The 21250-nt window shown below is 42.1% G+C and overlaps 1 protein-coding gene across 3 annotated transcripts; it reads left to right on the top strand.

Annotated features, from left to right (window-relative positions):
• The first annotated feature begins 710 nt into the window (after positions 1–710).
• On the top strand, positions 711–14611 carry LOC115159631 (crk-like protein). Of its 3 annotated transcripts, none has more exons than XM_029709539.1 (4): positions 711–1206; positions 1540–1869; positions 4814–5282; positions 12537–12671. In XM_029709539.1, the coding sequence occupies exons 2-4, from the start codon at positions 1559–1561 to the stop codon at positions 12669–12671; spliced, it is 915 nt and encodes a 304-aa protein (XP_029565399.1). In that variant the 5' UTR covers positions 711–1206; positions 1540–1558. The 3 variants fall into 3 exon arrangements, with proteins under 3 accessions (XP_029565399.1, XP_029565400.1, XP_029565401.1); XM_029709540.1 differs by having other exon boundaries at positions 712–1134; XM_029709541.1 differs by lacking the exon at positions 711–1206 and having other exon boundaries at positions 1559–1869; positions 12537–14611.
• The last annotated feature ends 6639 nt before the right edge of the window (positions 14612–21250 follow it).

Below are 21250 nucleotides of genomic sequence, written 5' to 3'. Positions count from 1 at the left end.
TGTGTTTTCATGTGTTGCTGCCTTGCTATGTTGTTGTCTTAGGTCTCTCTTTATGTAGTGTTGTGTTGTCTCTCTTGTTGTGATGCATGTTTTGTTCAATTTTATATATATATATATATATATATATATATATTTTATCACAGGCCCAGTCCCCGCAGGAGGCCTTTTGCCTTTTGGTAGGCCGTCATTGTAAATTAAAATGTTTTCTTAACTGGCTTGCCTAGTTAAATAAAGGTTAAATAACACATTTTAAAAAGTAAAGGCCCAGTGTACAACTTTTTTTTAGCAAATTATATTTTTAAAATTTAACATTTGTTTTATAATTGGGATTTCTTCACGGGTGCTGCAGTTCCAGCAGCTATGCCCCTATGTCTAGAAATGTTGACTAGAACCACAAGTTGCATTCTGAATCAAAGCCCATTTGAAAACTATACATTTGTACAAAGGTCCACCATCAAGGTCTTCCTATGGTCCTCCTATGTTGTCCACATGATTGGATGCAGGCTAAGAACCTGTTTTTACCTCCACTCATTATCAGTGGGGATTTTTAAGCAATTAGATAAGCCTCGGCCAACTAATAATAAAATCCACTGTGTCGTTTCAGATAGACATCTATTTCATATAGACAGCTATAGTGATTGTTTTCTTCTTCTCAGAAACCGACAATGTTTTTTTTGTCGCGCCGGGGTGGAGCACTCGCTCGAGGCGACAGTGACGTGCAGATAGACTGGGAGCGCGCAGACCCGCCCTCTATCCGCCATTTTTTTGGTCTCGGACTCAATCAGGTTGGAGGTGTGGAGCCGAGTATAAACAAGGGAAAGAAAAATACTAGTGAGACCTTATTATTGGAAAAAATCAGAGGACAGAAATATACTCAAGTAGTTCTACTGTTTTGGGACTCTACATGCATGCATGGGATCCGAGACACTCTTGTGATTTCATTTTGTGTGGAGACGTGTTGCAGGCCGCCATTTTTGTTACTGCCTCAAAAGTCTGTCGGGACTCAAGAAAAGGATTGAACATATATATTTCGTGCCTTACAGTTCGACCAAGAAGATACAAAGTAACAATTTGGGCTCCGGCGCACAGCAATTTGCAACATTGTATCGACATGGAGACTCGTTTAATCAAGTAGTGAGGCGACCTTTTCCGTTCTCATTTACTGACAGGGACTGGAGATACATTATTGTTTCATGAGATAGAGATGTATGTTTGCTTTTTCGGAAGACGGAACTTAAAGAGGAACCTTGATTGATCATTGTTGCAGTCAGGCATTCTGTATATGTATAGCTTCTACTTTTAGACATTGAGAACTGGCATTTGTCATTGACAAACGAATAACCGTTACGCTTCAGAGTTGTCTCAAGCTATTCGCAGCCTGTCTCTGAAACGTTTGTATTGAATTTAACTAACTGAAGCCTGCAGCCTTCGACTTGAAAATCAATTTGAGCGCTTTAGGGCAGCTGATTACCCTTTCCTTTGTGTTTTTGTTTATTTATTGTTTTAAACTAATATTTGTTATTTCTATTTTGTTTATAGAAGTTAATTTTGATCAAATATGTCATCTGCACGGTTCGATCCATCGGACAGGTCCAGTTGGTATTTTGGGCCGGTGTCGAGACAGGAGGCGCAGAATAGATTACAAGGACAGAGGCATGGCATGTTTTTGGTTCGGGATTCCTCGACCTGCCCTGGCGACTATGTGCTGTCAGTATCTGAAAATTCCAAAGTTTCCCACTATATCATCAACTCCTTGCCAAGCATGAGGTTCAAAATCGGCGATCAAGAATTCGAGCACCTCCCAGCACTTTTGGAGTTCTATAAAATCCACTACCTGGATACGACTACACTGATAGAACCTGCCCCCAGGTAAGGAACTGCCAGAGGCTGCGCCTGCGGCCACATACCACTCAATGGAAATAAGTTAAAAGCGCTTATTTAGGCCTCACTTTTTCAAGATCTTTAAAATTCCAATGATTTGACACATTACCTGCTATGTGATGGACCTCTCAGAAACAGAGTCTGAGGGTTGTATTCCATGTCAATCATAAACATTACCAGTCTTCTACTTATTGAGTAGTGACTGCATGTAATGACAGGTTTAACAATGACTTGCATAGTTCTTGTCCGGCTAGGGCTACTGTCTTCCACCAGTTTGAGTTATTTATATGTTTCATTTCATTTGAGGAGAGGAATGTATATACTTTGATCTAGTCCAGCGTTTCCCAAACTCTGTCCTGCGGACCCCAAGGGGTGCACGTTTAGTTTTTTTGCCCTAGCACTACACAGCTGACTCAAAAATCAAAGTTTGATCATGAGTTAATTATTTGAATCAACTGTGTAGTCTTAAGGCAAAAACTGAAATACTGATGTAGTCAGATGATGATTTCAGTATTTCAGCAGTAAAACTTGTGTTCATATTATATTGAAACAGTCGTGTGATAATCAATACTGAACAAAAATACACTTCATGACAAAGTATGTGGACACCTGCTTCTAGTCGAACATCTTATTTCAAAATCATTGGCATTAATATGAAGTTGGTCCCTTTTTGCTGCTATAACAGCCTCCATTCTTCTGGGAAGGCTTTCCACTGGATGTTGGAATATTGCTGCAGGGACTTGCTTCCATTCAGCCACAAGCATCAGTGAGGTCGGGCACTGATGATGTGCAATTAGGCCTGTCTCGCAGTCAGCATTCCAATTCATCCCAAAGGTGTTCGATGGGGTTGAGGTCAATGCTCTGTCCAGGCCAGTCAAGTTCTTACACACCGATTTCAACAAACCATTTCTGTATGGACCTCGCTTTGTGCATTTGGGCAATGTCATGCTGAAACAGGAAAGCGCCTTCCACAAAGTTGAAAGCACAGAATCTAGAATGTAATTGTATGCTGTAATGTTAAGATTTCCCTTCACTGGAACTAAGGGGCCTAGCCCAAACCATGAAAACAGCCCCCAGACCATTATTCCCCCTCCACCAAACTTTAAAGTTGGCACTATGCATTCGGGCAGGTACGGTTCTCCTGGCATCCGCCAAACCCAGATTTGTCTGTCTGTGAAGCGTGAGTCATCACTCCAGCGAACGTGTTTCCACTGCTCCAGAGTCCAATGGTGGCGATCTTTACACCACTCCAGTCGTCGCTTGGCGGCTGCTCGGCCATGGAAACCCATTTCATGAAGCTCCAGACGAACAGTTCTTGTGCTGACGTTGCTTCCAGAGGCAGTTTGGAACTCTGTAGTGAATGTTGCAACCGAGGACAGAAGATTTTTATACGCTACGCGCTTCAGCACTCGGTGGTCCTGTTCTGTGAGCTTGTGTGGCCTACCACTTTGTGTCTGAGCCATTGTTGATCCTAGATATTCCACTTTACAATAACAGCACTTAGAGTTGACCGGGGCAGCTCTAGCAGAGCAGAAATTTGGCGAACTGACTTGTTCGAAAGGTGGTATCCTATGGTGGTGCCAGGTTGAAAGTCACTGAGCTTTTCAGTAAGGTCATTCTACTAACAATGTTTGTCTATGGAGATTGCCTGGTTGTGTGCTCGATTTTTTATTTACCTGTCCACAACTGGTGTGGCTGAAATAGCCAAATCCACTAATTTGAAGGGGTGTCCACAAACATTTGTGTGTATATATAGTGTATAAATGCAACAAGAAACAATTTCAAATATTTTACTGAGTTAGTTTGTATAAGGAAATCAGTCAATTTAAATAAATTAGGCCCTAACCTGTGGACAGGAAAAACAGATATGCATCTGTTGGTCACAAATACCTTAAAAAAAAGTTAGGGGCGTGGATCAGAAAACCAGTTAGTATCTCGTGTGACCACCATTTTCCTCGTGTAGTGCGACACATCTCCTTCACATCAGGCTGTTGATTGTGGCCTCTGGAATGTTGTCCCACTCCTCTTCAATGGCTGTGCAAAGTTGCTGCATATTGGTGGGAACTGGAACATGCCGTACACGTCGATCCAGCATCCCAAACATGCTCAATGGGTGACATGTCTGGTGAGTATGCAGGCCATGGAAGAACTGTGAAATGTTCAGCTTCCAGGAATTGTGAACAGATCCTTGCGATATGGGGCAGTGTATTATCATGCTAAAACATGAGATGATGGCACGTCAATGGGCCTCAGGATCTCGTCACGGTATCTCTGTTCATTCAAATTGCCATCAATAAAATGCAATTGTGTTCATTGTGCGTTGTTTATGCCTGCCCATACCATAACACCACCGCCACCATGGGGCACTGTGTTCACAACGTTGACATCAGCAAACCGCTTGCCCTCACGACACCATACACTTGGTCTGCGGTTGTGACACCGGTTGGATGTGCTGCCAAATCCTCTAAAACAACTGTGTAGGCGGCTTATGGTAGAGAACGGAACATTCAATTCTCTGGCAACAGTTCTGGTGGACATTCCTGCAGTCAGCATATCATTTGCATGCTCTTTCAACTTGAGACATCTGTGGCATTGTGTTGTGTGCACATTTTAGTGGCCTTTTATTGTCCCCAGCACAAGGTGCACCTGTGTAATGATCATGCTGTTTAAGTGAGTTCTTGATATGCCACACCTGTCAGGTGGATGGATTATCTTGGCAAAAGAGAGATTCTCACTAACAGGGATGTAAACAAATTTGTGCACAACATTTTAGAGATGAGCTTTTTGTGCATATGGAACATTTCTGGGATTTTTTTATCCCAGCTCATGAAACATGGGACCAACACTTTACATGTTGCATTTATATTTTAATTCAGTGTACATGTTAATCTGTTTTTTATGTTCCCCCTCCTCCGGCCCTTTTCCTCCCTAGGTACCCAAACACAGCTATAGGCACCAGCCCCATTCAGACGATGGGCGGCCCAGAAGACAACCTGGAGTATGTGCGGACTCTGTACGACTTCACGGGCAGCGATGCTGAGGACCTGCCCTTTAAGAAGGGGGAGATCCTGATCATCCTGGAGAAGCCTGAGGAGCAGTGGTGGAGTGCCAAGAGCAAGGAGGGCCGCATGGGCATGATCCCTGTGCCCTATGTGGAGAAGCTGGTGCGACCCTCCCCTCATCCTGGCCAGCCTCTTCACGGCTCCCGCAACTCCAACAGCTATGGCATCCCTGAGCCGGCTCACGCTTACGCTCAGCCTCAGACCCCCTCGCCCCTTCCCCCTGGCACCCCCGGAGCGGTCATCACCCCCCTGCCCTCCATGCAGAACGGGCCAGTCATGGCTAAGGCCATCCAGAAACGAGTGCCCTGTGCCTATGACAAGACGGCCCTGGCTCTAGAGGTAGGAGTCCCTCACTTTCTGTCCCAGCATGGCTTTGTGAAGGGAGGCCTCAATGCCTAAATGCTCCCAGTTGTCCTCTATGCTCGTAGTTTACTAGATTGTGTACATTTCATTAGATTTAATGAGCTGGTAATGTGAAAGTTGCGTTGTAGTTTGTCAGGAACTTAAGCCTGCAGCCACAGTACCCATTAGCTACACTAGGCCCAATAATGGACTAAAGGAGCCCAACGTTACTCCTTATAGTCCAAGGACCTTACATGTTCTGTTTGAAGGCGATTTGCTATGGATACCAAAACAACCAAATACTCCATCTAAACGTGAATCAATTCTTAATTGTGGTACGGTTCTAGAAACATAAATCCCTCTGCTTTCATATCACATCAAAATAGTTTCACAAATGTCAAATACACACTAACTGTACACTGTTTAAACCCATTTTAACTCAGTTGCAGCCAACAGTATTTTTCAGTGACAACTCGTTTAAGGCGTCCATCTTCCGTTTACACACAGGTGTTCTTAGACGCAGATAGCTAATTAGCACAGGTAGTCCACTCTGTCTCCTGTCTGTTTTACACAAACAAGCACTGTAACATGGAAATATGGGAACCCTAACCCTGTAAAGGTGTGTAGTAATTTAACGTTTTTTTCTGATATGAAAGAGTTTCCAAAACCGTACCGCAAGCGATGCGTGTTAATGTTTAAAGCAAGCAAGAAGATACTATTGTCAATAGGCGCTAAAACAGTTAGGTTCTGAATGCGGTAAGTCTACACTGGCAGCCCAATTCTGATATTTATTCCACTAATTGGTCTTTTGGCGAATCGCATCACATCTTTTCACATCAAATCTTTTTCAGAGCTGATCTGATTGGTCAAAAGACCAATTACATAAAAAAAGATAAGAATTGGGCTGCCTGTGTAAACGCAGCCATTGTGCCAAAATATTATGGATCAAGTAATTTAAAGACAGTTGAGGTGACGACAGAATATGCTTGCTGCATCAGAACTGTCTTGCAGCTTTTGGGCTCCCAAGTGGCGCAGCGGTCTAAGGCACTGCATCTCAGTGCTAGTGGTGTCACTACAGACCCTGGTTTGATTCCAGGCTGAATCGCAACCGGCCGTGATTGGGAGTCCCATAGGGCGGCACACAATTGGCCCAGCGGGGTCTGGGTTTGGTCAGGGTAGGCCGTCATTGTAAATAAGAATTTGTTCTTAACTGACTTGCCTAGTTAAATAAAGGTTAAATAAATAGCTAGTCTTTTTTCCTCCTCCTCGCCTTCTTCTGGCCAGTGGTATCAGTTGATTTTTCGAGAGGAAGTACAAAGTAGTCAGCTTTCTGTGGAATAGAAATGCTGAGTAATCAGTGGCGGCAGGTGTCTCAGCTCTCTGGACTCATCTCTATTTGTTAAGCTCAGCCTCCAGGGGCTCCCGCTGTCCCAAAGATAACCCCTGAAACACAGGCACCCCATGGGGAGGCTAAGGCTGCTGACGTGCCAAGTGGGTATCAAACAACACTACAAGACCTTCACCTTTGGTCAGTGGTTTAAGCATTGAAGTAAATTCAGGCTTTATTCTCTGTAGACCTCTCACTCTGACAGAGGGTAGTATCGAAAACCCGACCCTTGGCAACACAGTGACTAGGGTCTGGTTTCAATGATAGACTCTTTTGGCATTGGGGCAGGGATTGTCAACTGGTGGCCCGCAAGCCAAATTCGTCCCGTGGGCAATTTTTATTTGGGCTCCCAAAGGTTTTTTTGTGTTTTGATTTTTGGACAAGACTGTAAAATCATTAGGAATTCATCTCAAAGTATTTCCACTCATAAGTAAAGAGACATATGTCATTGTGTACCAATTTAATCAAGGTTTGCAATGATTAGGTTTTTCGCAAATACCGTATCTGTTTGGGATTCTTGAGTACAAATGATATATACTTATGTTCTGTCCCACCGACCATCCTCTCAAGAAAAAAAATGGCCCGCAGCTGAGTCTAGTTGATGGCCGCTGGCATGGAGGAGCTACGTCACTGCCTACTTCACTACTTTGTCTGTTTTGAATAAAATACAAAATGGTAGCTAACAAGCTGGAGATCACGGAGGTTATTTTTAATGAGTGCATTTTGCAAGTGGCTAGTTTGCATCAACTACCTTAACTAAACCCACTGCAAGGTTTTGCCAGCAAACTTTGGTTTTGAATCGTGACATTCTTGCATGTCTGCTTCAATCTTTTTCCCTTATCAACGTAGGCAGTGACGTAATTCCTCTATGCCAAAAGAGTCCATCATTGAAACCAGTCACTGTGTTGCCGAGGGTCGGAATTTCGAGACTAGAGAGCGGGTGCAAGAGAGAGAAATCCTGAGATTATTCATTCATCAGAGGGGACATGTTTTGTGCATCAGATCAGTTTGTTCTCATCATGTATCCACCAGAGCAGACGGCAGCTTAGCGCTTCAGATTTCCATCTGTCAGAAAGAAAGTCTGGGGTTGTGTGAATAGCACCACCTCTTTCACAAACTAGAGCAAGGCTGACTAATGCCTTGGATTACCAGCATACCCCAGAACACAGCCACATTTTTGTCAGTTAATATTACTGTAGCCTTCACCACCTTGGTTTAAGTCAAATCTGACTTAATCATGGAAACTGGGGGGGGCTTCAGAGTACTAGACCCCCACACTATTGTAAACCGTCTCTCATTTAAGCCTTGTTCACATTGACAGTTTGAAAAAGACCAACAAAAAATGCATATCTGATTGGAATTTGTTATTTTAGCTCCAGTCTGAACAGCCAAAAAGCACATTGATTCAGATATTTTAAGCCACATTTCAAACCAGCTTTTGTAGGTGGTTTGAAATTAGATAAAAATCTGATTCCTGGCCATGTGACTTATCTGACTGGTCAAATCTGATTTATTTGCCCGCAAGTGGTTTTAGACTGTTATTTGGCATATGTTGTTGCTTGCAAGCTACTCAACTACCATATGTTCTAGTCAGAACTGAGTAGCTTATTAATTGTTAGCAAATTAGTGAATGTGCTAGAATGCTAAATGGCTAGCTAGTTGACTGCTGTGGTTAGCCAAAAATGACCTTGTTTTGAAAGTTGGATCAAATCAAATAATTTTATTCTTTGATGCTTTAAGTGTTCTTACACTATGATTTTGAACATTCAAAGCAACTGGGGAAACGTCCATGGCAGGCATTATCACCTTAGTTTGCTTTCTGAGTGATGGGAAGCACAGGCACCACCACCACCACCATCAGCTTATACCACTGCTCACACATCTGTCATTACTATGACAACTAGCATAGCAATGTCAGCAAATAACTGCTGTCTGAATGCACACAAATCCTAGTTGGTTACTTGTAACTTGCTGTTTGGACAGTCAGTATTCCAAAACGGATTTGAAAAACAAAGCCGATTTGAGAATTAAGGCCTGCAGTGTGAACAAGGCTTCAGTTAGAGATTCTAGTCAATGGGGCATCTGTGTTTCTACAGCAGGCTTCTGGTGGGTAAAAGTCTGTTAGGGACTTCCCCATGCTGTTGCTGCAAAGTTACTCCCACTCTTCATACACCCACTCCTCAAGCCTGACTAAGCTTTGAGAAGAAGTAGCCCTCTAGATCTTCTGTAGTCGTGTGCTCCTTCATGGTCATTCACCTACTCACTTAAAAGCTTTGTAGACATAGATATGTAGGCCACTTATTAGTCTAGCAGAAACTTGCCTTTAACCAAGGCTAATAGCACTACTAGCAATATATCTCTGACACGTTTTCATGGAGTTGCTGGCACTCTATCGAAAGTTGTTCTTAGGAGGTCTGATTTATATGAACTGTCATAGTGTCCCAGAAGTACTTTGACCTTTTGACCCACAAAGACTAGAGAGTTCAGTGGCTGATCCACTGCTTAAATCAGAGCCCTTTAGTGTCCTCTCTCCTCTGTGACCTGGAAACCAACAAGTGACCAAGTGGTGGAGGAGTGTGTTGATTCGTTAGTAGGCAAACAAAGACGGTCCTCCCCTCCTTGATGGCATTCATTTTGGCGAGGAAGCACAAGTGTATCCTACCGCGGAAGAGTTTTGATATCTGCAACACCCCCTTTGAATCAGCTGAATTAGAAAGCCATGCACACGTTTAAAAACAATTGAATGAATGATTGAATGAATGAATGAAATTACATTTTTGTGTCAAATCGCCAGTTGGCAACCCATCCCTTATGGGATTAATTGACACATAAACAAACATTACAAAAATTATGTGATTAGTTGTTCTTCTGGTGTTCTCTGCAGTGCGCATCGATGAAATTATTTTTTACATTTTTTTTTATCAATACATAATAAATAAGGTTATCCAAACAATATTTATAAATACAGAAAAATTAAACAGAAGGTATTAGAACCCAGTCTGGCACAAAGAAGATTCATGTGTGAGACAGGCCAACACACAATCTATATACAATATGCTACTTATTGTTTTATCTATAAAATGTCTTGCACAACTAACTTAATTTGTTTTTATCACTTTCAATTTATTTTGGGATACACCCCTGTAAACGTAATTTGCCTGATGACACGTGAGTGGAGGAGGGTCTCATTTCATACAAGCGCGTTTTCGTCCATGTTCCCTTTCCTCTCCTCGATTACCTTTGACCTTTTTTCAAAGTAGGTGAGAGAGGGTGGAGGTGAGGGGTCGCAGGTGGTGAGCAAATATAATTGAGAAAAAAGGTGTCGAACAGTGTCAAACAATTATTATTATTTTTAAGTTTAACAACAATTCTCAACAGAATTTTTTTCATATTTGCGTATGTTTATAGCTTAGACCCTATTTCGCATCGAGGTTTTTGTGTTGTGCCTGCCATCGGTTGAGACATGACATGCTCTTGAATACAGGGTGGGTATAATTTCAATCATAGAAATACAATTAATAGAATGGACGTATCCCTTCATACCACTGCAATTTAGCTGCTACACCATTGACATTTTTAATTGAAGTATTTAATTGAAGTTCTAATTACTACCACAAATATGACCGCCGGTCCACCCACATTCGAATGTCAACTTAAATGATCATGTCTATTCTATTATTTATGTTTCTATGTTGTCAATAGGTTCCCTGTGGAGGATTGACAGTATAATTTAAAACAACATATTGCCATTCAAGTCAACATTCTCTGATGTGTGGGCTCCAACCTTCTTTGTAGTACTATTTGAGAGTTAAAATGTCTATTTTAGTACACAGACTAAACATGACACACACCCTGTGTTCAAGAGCATGCTGTATCTCAACCGATGGCGTGCACAACACAACCTTAGATGACGTAAAATAGGGTCTTAGCTACAACATACAATAATATGAAAAAAATCAGAGTTAAAGCGTTTTTAAATCATTGACATTAAGGTAAAACATTTTTTTTTCCAATTTGACAACCGTTTGTAAGCTTTTAAATTCTATCTAGCGCAACCGTTTTATATTTTCCAGTAATGAAGACATGAATGTCTCATGGTATGGTGGGGTATGCAAAACTTTGACCACATTTATCTCCTTAAATGTTTTTGTCATTCAGGTCCAAAAGGTCATTTTCTGAGCACTTCTACAATGGGCAAATATGTATGGAAGGTTTTGTTCAAATTCAAAAGTGATTCTTTAGCTGTCAAAATGTGATTCAAATGGATTCACTCTAATACTATCTCTGTCACTCAGAGTAGGTCATGGCCAACAGCAAAAACCTACAATTTAGCAGCAGGCTATTTTGGGATCATCTGTTTCAGGAAATGGACCTTCAGTCATTATACAAAATTTCATCTGAAAGGAGAAATATTTTTTATGAATTTTTTATTTAACTAGGCAAATCAGTTAAGAACAAATTATTATTTACAACGGCATACCAGGGAACAGTGGGTTAACTGCCTTGTTCGGGGGCAGAACGACAGATTTGTACCTTGTCAGCTCAGGGATTCGATCCAGCAACCTTTTGGTTACTGGCCCAACACTTTAATCACTAGGCTACCTGCCTCCCCCAATATACCCTGTGATATACCGCACCACCCAGCCCCTAACCAATAACCGAGACGGCTACTGAAATCTAGTTATTACCAGCCTAATGTTTGATTATTGAAAATATATGAACATTTGCAAGGACCGTTCACAAGATGTCCAGTTTAGAATATTGTATCACCACACAACAGGATAATTTCTTATATAAAGAAAGTGCAAGTAGCCTATACACACAGTGTACGAACACCTTCCTAATGTTGACCTGCACCCCCTTTTGCCCTCAGAACAGTCTCAATTCGTCGGAGCATGGACTCTACAAGGTGTCAAGTGTTCCACAGGGATGCTGGCCCATGTTGACTCCAATGATTCCCACAGTTGTGTCAAGTTAGCTCAATGTCCTTTGGGTGTTGGACCATTCTTGATACACAAGGGAACTGTTGTGTGAAAAACCCAGCAGCTTTGCAGTTCTTGACACACTCAAACTGGTGGGCCTGGCACCTACTACCATACCCTGTTCAAATATACTTAAATGTTTTGTCTTGCCCATTCACCCTCTGAATGCCACACATACACAATCCATGTCTCACTTGTCTCAAGGCTTAAAAATCATTCTTTAACCTTTCTCCTCCCCTTCATTATTGAAGTGGATTTAACAAGTGACATCAATAAGAGATCAGAGCTTTCACCTGTATTCACCTGGTCAATCTGTCATGGAAAGAGCAGGTGTTCCTAATTTCTGTACACTCAGTCTACATTGGATTTTACCGAGAGGTTATTTCAGGACCCATTCACCCATCACTTTGTCATCCTTCGAAGTAGTCCGATTAGTTATATTAAATGTTGAGTACATCAATGTTCTTTCACTCTGCGAGGTGAGGATTATGATTATGGATGGCAAGTCTATATGACTTCAATGTCCTTGAAGCCTCATTCTTATACCTACTTTCTGCTACATCTAGAGCCTGCCCTCCACGTTCAGGTTTTAATCTTCCTCTTAACAATGGCAACTTCCCACATTTAATCCTGAGTGAATAGCATATGGACTGTGCAGATAGGGGTCACGCACAGTGTCGCAAAGCACCAACATTTTGGCTTTCTGCTCGACCTGTCACAACCACATTACAGTGTCAAATACATGGAGGGTTGGCAAGATCAATGAGTCTCAGTCAGTACTTTGTGTGATGGAGGCTCTTAGCACTTATCTTAAATTGTCCACCTAATTTGTCTTTGGAATTCAGGAAAACTTAACTCCAACCGCCCTTCATTTCTCCTCAGGTGGGTGATATAGTCAAAGTGACGAGGATGAACATCAGCGGTCAGTGGGAGGGAGAGGTGAATGGCCGGAGGGGTCTCTTCCCCTTCACCCATGTCAAAATAATGGACCCCCAGAATCCGGATGAGAGTGAATGACCTGGACCCCAACCAACCCTCCCCACAGTGACACTCAAACCTGCTGGCTGTCTCCACCCCGCCCGCCAGTGTCACCACGGTTATGTGCTTGCCTGCTTGGGGCTGTGCCACAACGGTCTCTGTTATCGTCACGCCAACCATTGTGCGGCTTTCTGACTGTTTACAGCTCTAGACTCAACTAAACTCCCCCATCCCCTACCTGGTTACAGGCTCGTCAGTGTTTTTTGCCTTTATGTCTTTTAATTTTCAGACCATCGGTCGGTTGGTTGTGTGTGTTGCCATGGCTCCCATGACACCATGTCTTAGCTGGTCATTTTTTTATTTGATCTTTGGTTACATTTGAATACTTAGGGATTTTTTGAGAGCTTGCTTGGACTGTGTGTTTTGTGTTGTGGATGGGAGGAGGTTAATGTGAAAAAGAAGAGAGGTGACTGAACATCACATGGACTGACTGAGGAGAGCAAAGTCATGAAGGGCTCCAAGTGGGGCCTGAGGATAGAACCAGACAGTTAACTGTGTCTCTCTCCAAACAATCATTCACTGTTGTTACCTTAGCCACATACACACACACACACAGATTGACCATTACTTGTTGAGGGCGACGTGTGTGTGTGTGGATCAGTCTCTCTTGTCTGACACAAGCTGAGCTGACTTGGGCAGGAGGACAAGGGAGAGGTTGACAGGAGTTCAAGCCCACATGGATTCTGCCTTGTGGAATAGCCCATAGCCTCAGTGACACAGACCTAGTTGACAGTTTCGTTATTTATGTTTTCCCCAGACTACATGTGAAATGGCCGTATGTGAAGACATATTTTGTTTAATTTGTGCCATAAATTCAGGAGTGCTGAGCGAGTATAATTAGTATAAGTGCATGACTGTGACCAGGCTATAGCCAATGTTGTAAGAGGACTTATAAATGCTGTTGAGGGGTAAGGGCTTTTCTATGAGACGGATGCCTCATGCATCCAATGATATGGGTCACAGGAGGTGGGCAAAGGTTGCAGCCAGCCAATGACAACCCATCAATGCCTTTCACTGAAAAATGCAACTTTACTACAAGCAATCCTTTCCTGTTTCCTCCCCAGGTTCCCTAAGGTGGTGATTGGTTACACCCCTGACTCTCATCTCTAGCCAATGTTGACTGTCAAGCACAGGACCTGAGAAGAAAACTTGGTTGTCTTTGGTTATGTCTGACTGACATTGTGATGCCAGAGCTGTCCTGCTCTCTGGTCTTAGTGTGAGTGTGCTGATAAAGCGCTTTATTAGATCTCTGCTGTAAAGAAGACTTACCCTTCCTGTTGTCTCTTCCCTAGAGCTTGCCCATCAATCCCCCTGAGCTTTTTCATTGGGTAGAGTAATACCATTGTACAACTATCAATCATGTCCTGACTGTAGTGTTTTTTTGTTAGCCAACTGTTGAATTGAGCATTTAATATTTGTTTTAATAACCTTGTAAACAATTAGACTGAAGGTGACTTTTTAAAGGGAAAAAATGCCTGCTGGTGGCCTCTGTGCATGACCTCTTGGCCTCTCCCAGGTCAAATGCTGCTTTGTCTCATTGACAATTTCCTCATTAAAATATGAATTAGACTTGTTTTTATGGCATCTGTGGAATCAATCCATTCAAATGTAGTTTGGTTTTCCTTGTGCAAGCACCATATTAAACCCTCTGATTAAGCAATACACCAATTTTAATTTACGTTTTAGTTGGGTAAACATATTTTTTTATCAACGTGCTTTGTAAAGGCATTAACAGTATTACTGTTTTTTCCCTCATGTTTTAGAGTGCCTCAGTGTTGTCTTAATTCAAAATAAAAAATTGTGCCTTTTTATTTTCTTATACCATTTACATGTGTTAATATTTCCCATGGTTAACACCTGTCCTGGTATGGCCCTTTATGTACAGAACAAGTAAATAAAATGTATGTCTACTTCTTTAAGTTGCTCTGACCTCTTTTTACTATGAGGGTAATGAGTGTCCCAAATACGTCTCTTCTGCTCAGAACAGACAGGGGGAAATGTGTTTGATAAAGGGGAGCAGGTGGATGGATGTTTTGCAGCAGAACTGACTGTATCTGGAGCAGGGGACATTTGCTCTCCATCTCGGCTTCATTTCTATCAGTTCCAGTTTTGATTGGGGCTGTGCCCAGGAGAAAGGAAGCAATTAATGAATGTTAATGAAGAGCTAATAAAAGAAAGCTTGCACACGCAGCGCTGACCTAGAGAGAGAGAGAAACTTTTCAAGGGCAAGGTTTAGTCTAAATCTCTTCTCACATGAGGTATTCCTCTGTTTTATTGGGGTAAAGTATTTTTTTGACATGTGACTGGTTTCAGGAAACTAGGCATATATTTAATACGCACATGCAGGTCTACTACATAAAATGTAACCATCTTAAGGTTTCAGTTGAATAGGGTACACTTTGGGAAAGCAATGCTCAGTTGATTTAATACCAGCTTAGTTTTACAGTCCAAACTATTTTGACAGGTATTTGTGAGGTCTTCTTGGTGAGAAAGAAGAGAGTGTGGTCTGTGCTGGAGGAGGGGAAAGGAGATGGGATGGAGGGCAATGCTTGAGTTCTCTGGCCTGTTGGTATGCAAACCAGATGGCATCCAGCCTCGACCAGGCTATTTGGGAAGAATGTCCAACAAGCCACATGCCATCCGAATTGTATAACTGCCCATACTACATTGAAGAGCATCTGCTTCTAGCAGCCTAGGTAGTAAGTAATATTGTCTACTCTTTGAGCTCGGCATATGACATCTCCAGACACTGCCGCCAGGCAGACTGGGGGGCTACAGATGCTCACAATTATACACAAGAACAGGTGCATATGAGCGCTCGACTGCGGCCAACTCTGGGGTTACCACTGCCGCCGGGTGTCTCGCGGACAAAGTGTCACTGCACTGGCGGCGATATAAATAAGGCCATTACGTAACTGTCTCTGGGCCCATATGCTTCTGAAACAAATGGTACAGTGGCCTACTATGATTTAACAACTGCATACACATACCTCAGGACCACAGGGAAAGTGATTACCCACAAGAGGGTGTTGTTTTGCGCCAAATTCGAAGCAGCTGTGTGCCTCTCCCCCATCCTCCCCTTTTGCACCTTCCTTTTACAGGAATGGGCCCCCATTTAATTGTATGGGTCTCTAACCGCTGTCCCTCCCCAGCCAAGCAGGTGCAGGTAGACTACTTCACATTCTCGCCGTTGCCACCAAGAAGCTGAAACAGTCCACTGCAGTCTACGCCAACCTGCATCATTGACCTGTTCAGCATCAATGATCACGTCTACATGCACACCAATATCTCCTTATTATTCGGGATACTCAAGTCATCTGTTTTTGAGTTGAGGCATATAAACATCATATCCCGTTTACAATAACATAAAAGCTTGCGTGCTGGTTATGAGAAACAAGGATAAGATGTCTGGGATATGCTGATCTTAGAATGGTTATTGTGGCATGTCAACAGCTTATCCTGTTTACAGTTTTTTTTCTTTGCGGTCTGCACATGCTCAGTTTCGAATATCATGGGTGATAAGCGATATTGTTTTCATCTACACCGGTAAAGTTGTCTGTTTCATTTAGGGACCTGCGAGAAAACACAATAACGCCAAAATAATGGAAAGATTGTTCCTGTGCAAAATGTCCAAATGTCATCAGTTTCCCCGGTTTTAAGGAAATAAAAAGCTGAGAAAACGATGAAACACATTTCTGATAAGACTTCAGTTTGTCTTGTTTGCATATTTTATGTGGTTGAAATACTGTCTGCTTGCATAGCAGTGTTACATTCACATTTTCTCAAGAGATGCTGTAAGAAATAAATCATATTTCTCCACTCCTGTTCCCAAGACAAAATTAACATTTGTTCTATAATCTAGAAATGCATAATTAATATGAGATTATAGGCCTACAGTCAGTGTCCAGATATCAGTTTCTATTCATTTAACCCGTATTAATTTAAATTAGGAATATTCTGTTTATTCATGGATACAGGGATACTCATGAGCGGGATATCAAGGGTGCATGTAAACAACTTATCCTGAATAAGACCTTAAATGGGATATGAGCTACAGAATACTGTGCACATGCAAACATATTCAATGTCCTGTTCTGCATCATTGTTCTGTCTGTTTTATTTAGCTTTCCAAACAAAGTGCCTCACCTCTCTGCTCTCTCTCCTTAGCAGTATGGCTCTCCGCCACATTAAATTGGAGTCATTAAAGGCTAAGTCAATGTATTAATTTGGACTTTGATAGCAGTGGCTTCTGTGGTAATTCCTTAAATGAATCAGGCTGTGGTTGATGGTCAACCCCTCCTCAGGCTGTAAAGCACCAGGTTGATGCAGGCCTTTCTCCAATCCATTACCAGCTAACCTCCAGCTAACTGTTGGCGGCTGCCATGTTGGAGTGTGTAGTCCATAGTGATGAGTGCTGCCCTGGGAGCTGTAAAAGAGAGGGCAGGCTCTATCCCCTCTACAATAGTGGAGCAGGATGCAACTGTATGGCAGTCCACATAGGTCCATGTGTGTATGTACACTACCGGTCAAACGTTTTAGAATACCTACTCATTCAAGGGTTTTTCTTTAATTGTACTATTTTCTACATTGTAGAATAATAGTGAAGACATCACAACTATGAAATAGCACATATTTTGAATCATGCAGTAATCAAAAAAGTGTTAAACAAATCAAAATATGTTTTATATTTGAGATTCTTCATAGTAGCCACCCTTTGCCTTGATGACAGCTTTGCACACTCTTGGCATTCTCTCAACCAGCTTCATGAGGTAGTCACCTGGAATGCATTTCAATTAACAGGTGTGCCTTGTTAAATGTTAATTTGTGGAATTTATTTCCTTCTTAATGCGTTTGAGCCAATCAGTTGTGTTGTGACAAGGTAGGGGTGGTCTACAGAAGATAGCCCTATTTGGTAAAAGACCAAGTCCATAGTATGTCAAGAACAGCTCAAATAAGCAAAGAGAAACGACAGTCCATCATTACTTTAAGACATGAAGGCCAGTCAATATGGAAAATTTCAAGAACAGATAAATGCTTCATAGAGTTCAAGTAACAGATTCATCTAAACATCAACTGTTCAGAGGAGACTGTGTGAATCAGGCCTTCATGGTCGAATTGCTGCAAAGAAACCAGTACTAAAGGACACCAATAAGAAGAAGGACATTAGACAGGTGGAAATTTGTCCTTGGTCTGGAGTCCAAATTGGAGATTTTTGGTTCCAACCGCCATGTCTTTGTGAGACGCGGTGTGGGTGAACGGATGATCTCTGCATGTGTATTTCCCACCGTAAAGCATGGAAGAGGAGGTGTTATGGTGTGGGTTGCTTTGCTGGTGACATTTATTTAGAATTCAAGGCACACTTAACCAGCATGGCTACCACAGCATACTGCAGTGATACACCATCCCATCTGGTTTGGGCTTAGTGGGACTGTGTGCGTGCGTGCCTTCGTGCGTGCGTGCGTGCCTTCGTGCGTGGTATTGTGTGTGTGGGAGAGAGAGACAGAGAGAGAGGAAACACTTTATTCAGCTTCAAACAAAGAAAGGTAACTCTTTGTTGTATATATCACCTATGTTTTGATGTCCTTTCCTCACCTCTGCCCTCATACTCTCTCAAATCAAATCAAAACAAATTGCATTGGTCACATACACTTATTTAGCAGATGTTAATGCAGGTGTGGCGAAGTGATTGTGTTCCTAGCTCCAACAGTGCAGTAGTATCTAACAATTCACAACAATACATTCAAATCTCAAAGTAAAATAATGTAATTAAGAAATGTATAAATATTAGGACGAGCAATGTCAGATGTGCATTGATTAAAATAGAGTAGAATACAGTATATACATATGAAATGAGTAAAACAGTATGTGAACATTATTAAAGTGACTGGTGTTCCACTATTAACCTGTTATGGATAGGGGGCAGTATTTTCACGGCCGGATAAAAAACGTACCCGATTTAATCTGGTTATTACTCCTGCCCAGAAACTGGAATATGCATATAATTAGTAGCTTTGGATAGAAAACACTCCAAAGTTTCTAAAACTGTTTGAATGGTGTCTGTGAGTATAACAGAACTCAAATGGCAGGCCAAAACCTGAGAAGATTCTGTACAGGAAGTACCCTGTCTGACCATTTCTTGGCCTTCTTTGTCATCTCTATCCAAAACAAAGGATCTCTGCTGTAACGTGACATTTTCTAAGGCTCCCATAGGGTCTCAGAAGGCGCCAGACGTTGAATGATGACTTTGCAGCCCATGGCTGAAAAACAGTAGCGCATTTGGTAAGTGGTCGATCTGAGAACAATGAGACGGGCACACGCGTGCACGTGAAGAGTCCATTTTAGATTTTGAGTCTTTGAACGGAAAGGACGTCTCCCGGTCGGAATATTATCGCTTTTTTACGAGAAAAATCACATAAAAATTTATTTTAAACAGCGTTTGACATGCTTCGAAGTACGGTAATGGAATATTTTGAAAATCACAATACGCGTCCGCGCGTCACCCTTCGGATAGTGTCTTGAACGCACGAACAAAACGCCGCTATTTGGATATAACTATGGATTATTTGGAACCAAACCAACATTTGTTGTTTAAGTAGAAGTCCTGGGAGTGCATTCTGACGAAGAACAGCAAAGGTAATCCAATTTTTTTTATAGTAAATCTGAGTTTGGTGAGTACCAAACTTGGTGGGTGTCAAAATAGCTAGCCCGTGATGGCGAGCTATCTACTCAGAATATTGCAAAATGTGCTTTCACCGAAAAGCTATTTTAAAATCGGACACCGCGATTGCATAAAGGAGTTCTGTATCTATAATTCTTAAAATAATTGTTGTGTTTTTTGTGAACGTTTATCGTGATTAATTTAGTAAATTCACCGGAAGTGTTCGGTGGGAATGCTAGTTCTGAACGTCACATGCTAATGTAAAAAGCTGGTTTTTGATATAAATATGTACTTGATTGAACAAAACATGCATGCATTGTATAACATAATGTCCTAGGAGTGTCATCTGATGAAGATCATCAAAGGTTAGTGCTGCATTTAGCTGTGGTTTTGGTTTTTGTGACATTTTATGCTAGCTTGAAAAATGGGTGTCTGATTATTTCTGGTTGGGTACTCTGCTGACATAATCTAATGTTTTGCTTTCGTTGTAAACCCTTTTTGAAATCGGACAGTGTGGTTAGATAAAGGAGAGTCTTGTCTTTAAAATGGTGTAAAATAGTCATATGTTTGAAAAATTGAAGTTTTCGGATTTTCGAGGAGTTTGTATTTCGCGCCACGCCCATCATTGGATATTGGAGCAGGTGTTCTGCTAGCGGAACGTCTAGATGTAAGAAGTTAAAGTGACCAGTGGTCCATGTCTATGTACATAGGGCAGCAGCTTCTAAGTTGGAGGGTTGAGTAACTGGGTGGTAGCCGGCTAGTGACAGTTCAGGGCAGGGTACTGGGTGGAGGCCTGCTAGTGATGGGTATTTTACAGTCTGTAAAATCACAATAAAATAACAATAACGAGGCTATATACAGTGCATTCAGAAAGTATTCAAACCCCTGGACTTTTTCCACATTTTGTTAAGTTTCAGCCTTATCATAAAATGGATGACATTTTTTTCCCTCATCAATCTACACACAATACCCCATATTGACAAAGCAAAAACAGGTTTTTAGAATTTTCCGGAAATGTATAAAAAAACATTAGTATTCACACCCTTTACTAGGTACTTTGTTGAAGTACCTTTGGCAGCGATTACAGCCTTGAGTCTTCTTGGGTATGTCCTGTTGGAAGGTGAACCTTCGCCCCAGTCTGGAGCAGGTTTTCCTCAATGATCTCTCTGTACTTTGCTCCGGTCATCTTTTCCTTGATCCTGACTAGTCTCCCAGTCCCCGCCGCTGAAAAACATCCGCACAGTATGATGCTGCCACCACCATACTTAACCATAGGGATGGTTCCAGGTTTCCTCCAGACGTGACCCTTGGCACTCAGGCCAAAGAGTTCAATCTTGGTTTCATCAGACCAGAGAATCTTGTTTCTCATGGACTGAGAGTCCTTTAGGTGCCTTTTGGCAAACTCCAAGCGGGCTGTCTTGTGCCTTTTACTGAAGAGTGCCTTCAGTCTGGCACTTTACCATAAAGGCCTGATTGGTGGAGTGTTGAAGAGATGGTTGTCCTTCTGGAAGGTTCTCCCATGTCCACAGAGGAATTCTGGAGCTCTGGCAGAGTGACCGTCTGTGGATCTACTGGGGCGGTATGCAAGTTGAAGTGGGTCTAGGGTGTCAGGTAAGGTGGAGGTGATATGATCCTTAACTAGCCTCTCAAAGCACTTCATGATGACAGAAGTGAGTGCTATGGGGCGATAGTCATTTAGTTCAATTACCTTTTCTTTCTTGGGCACAGGAACAATGGTGGACATCTTGAAGCCAGTGGGGACAGCAGTCGCCTCATCTCCACTCTGGTCCATCCATTTGTCCTGTCCAGGGAGAGGAATTCAATTTTCTACTTGTTTGACTTGATCAAATGCAACAGAAAGCACAGAACGAATGATGGGGTCTGTTCTTTGCCAGTTTTG

The sequence above is a fragment of the Salmo trutta genome, chromosome 23, assembly GCF_901001165.1.
Source record: "Salmo trutta chromosome 23, fSalTru1.1, whole genome shotgun sequence".
Taxonomy (NCBI): Eukaryota; Metazoa; Chordata; class Actinopteri; order Salmoniformes; family Salmonidae; genus Salmo; species Salmo trutta.
This window is presented reverse-complemented; position numbering and strand designations above follow the sequence as displayed.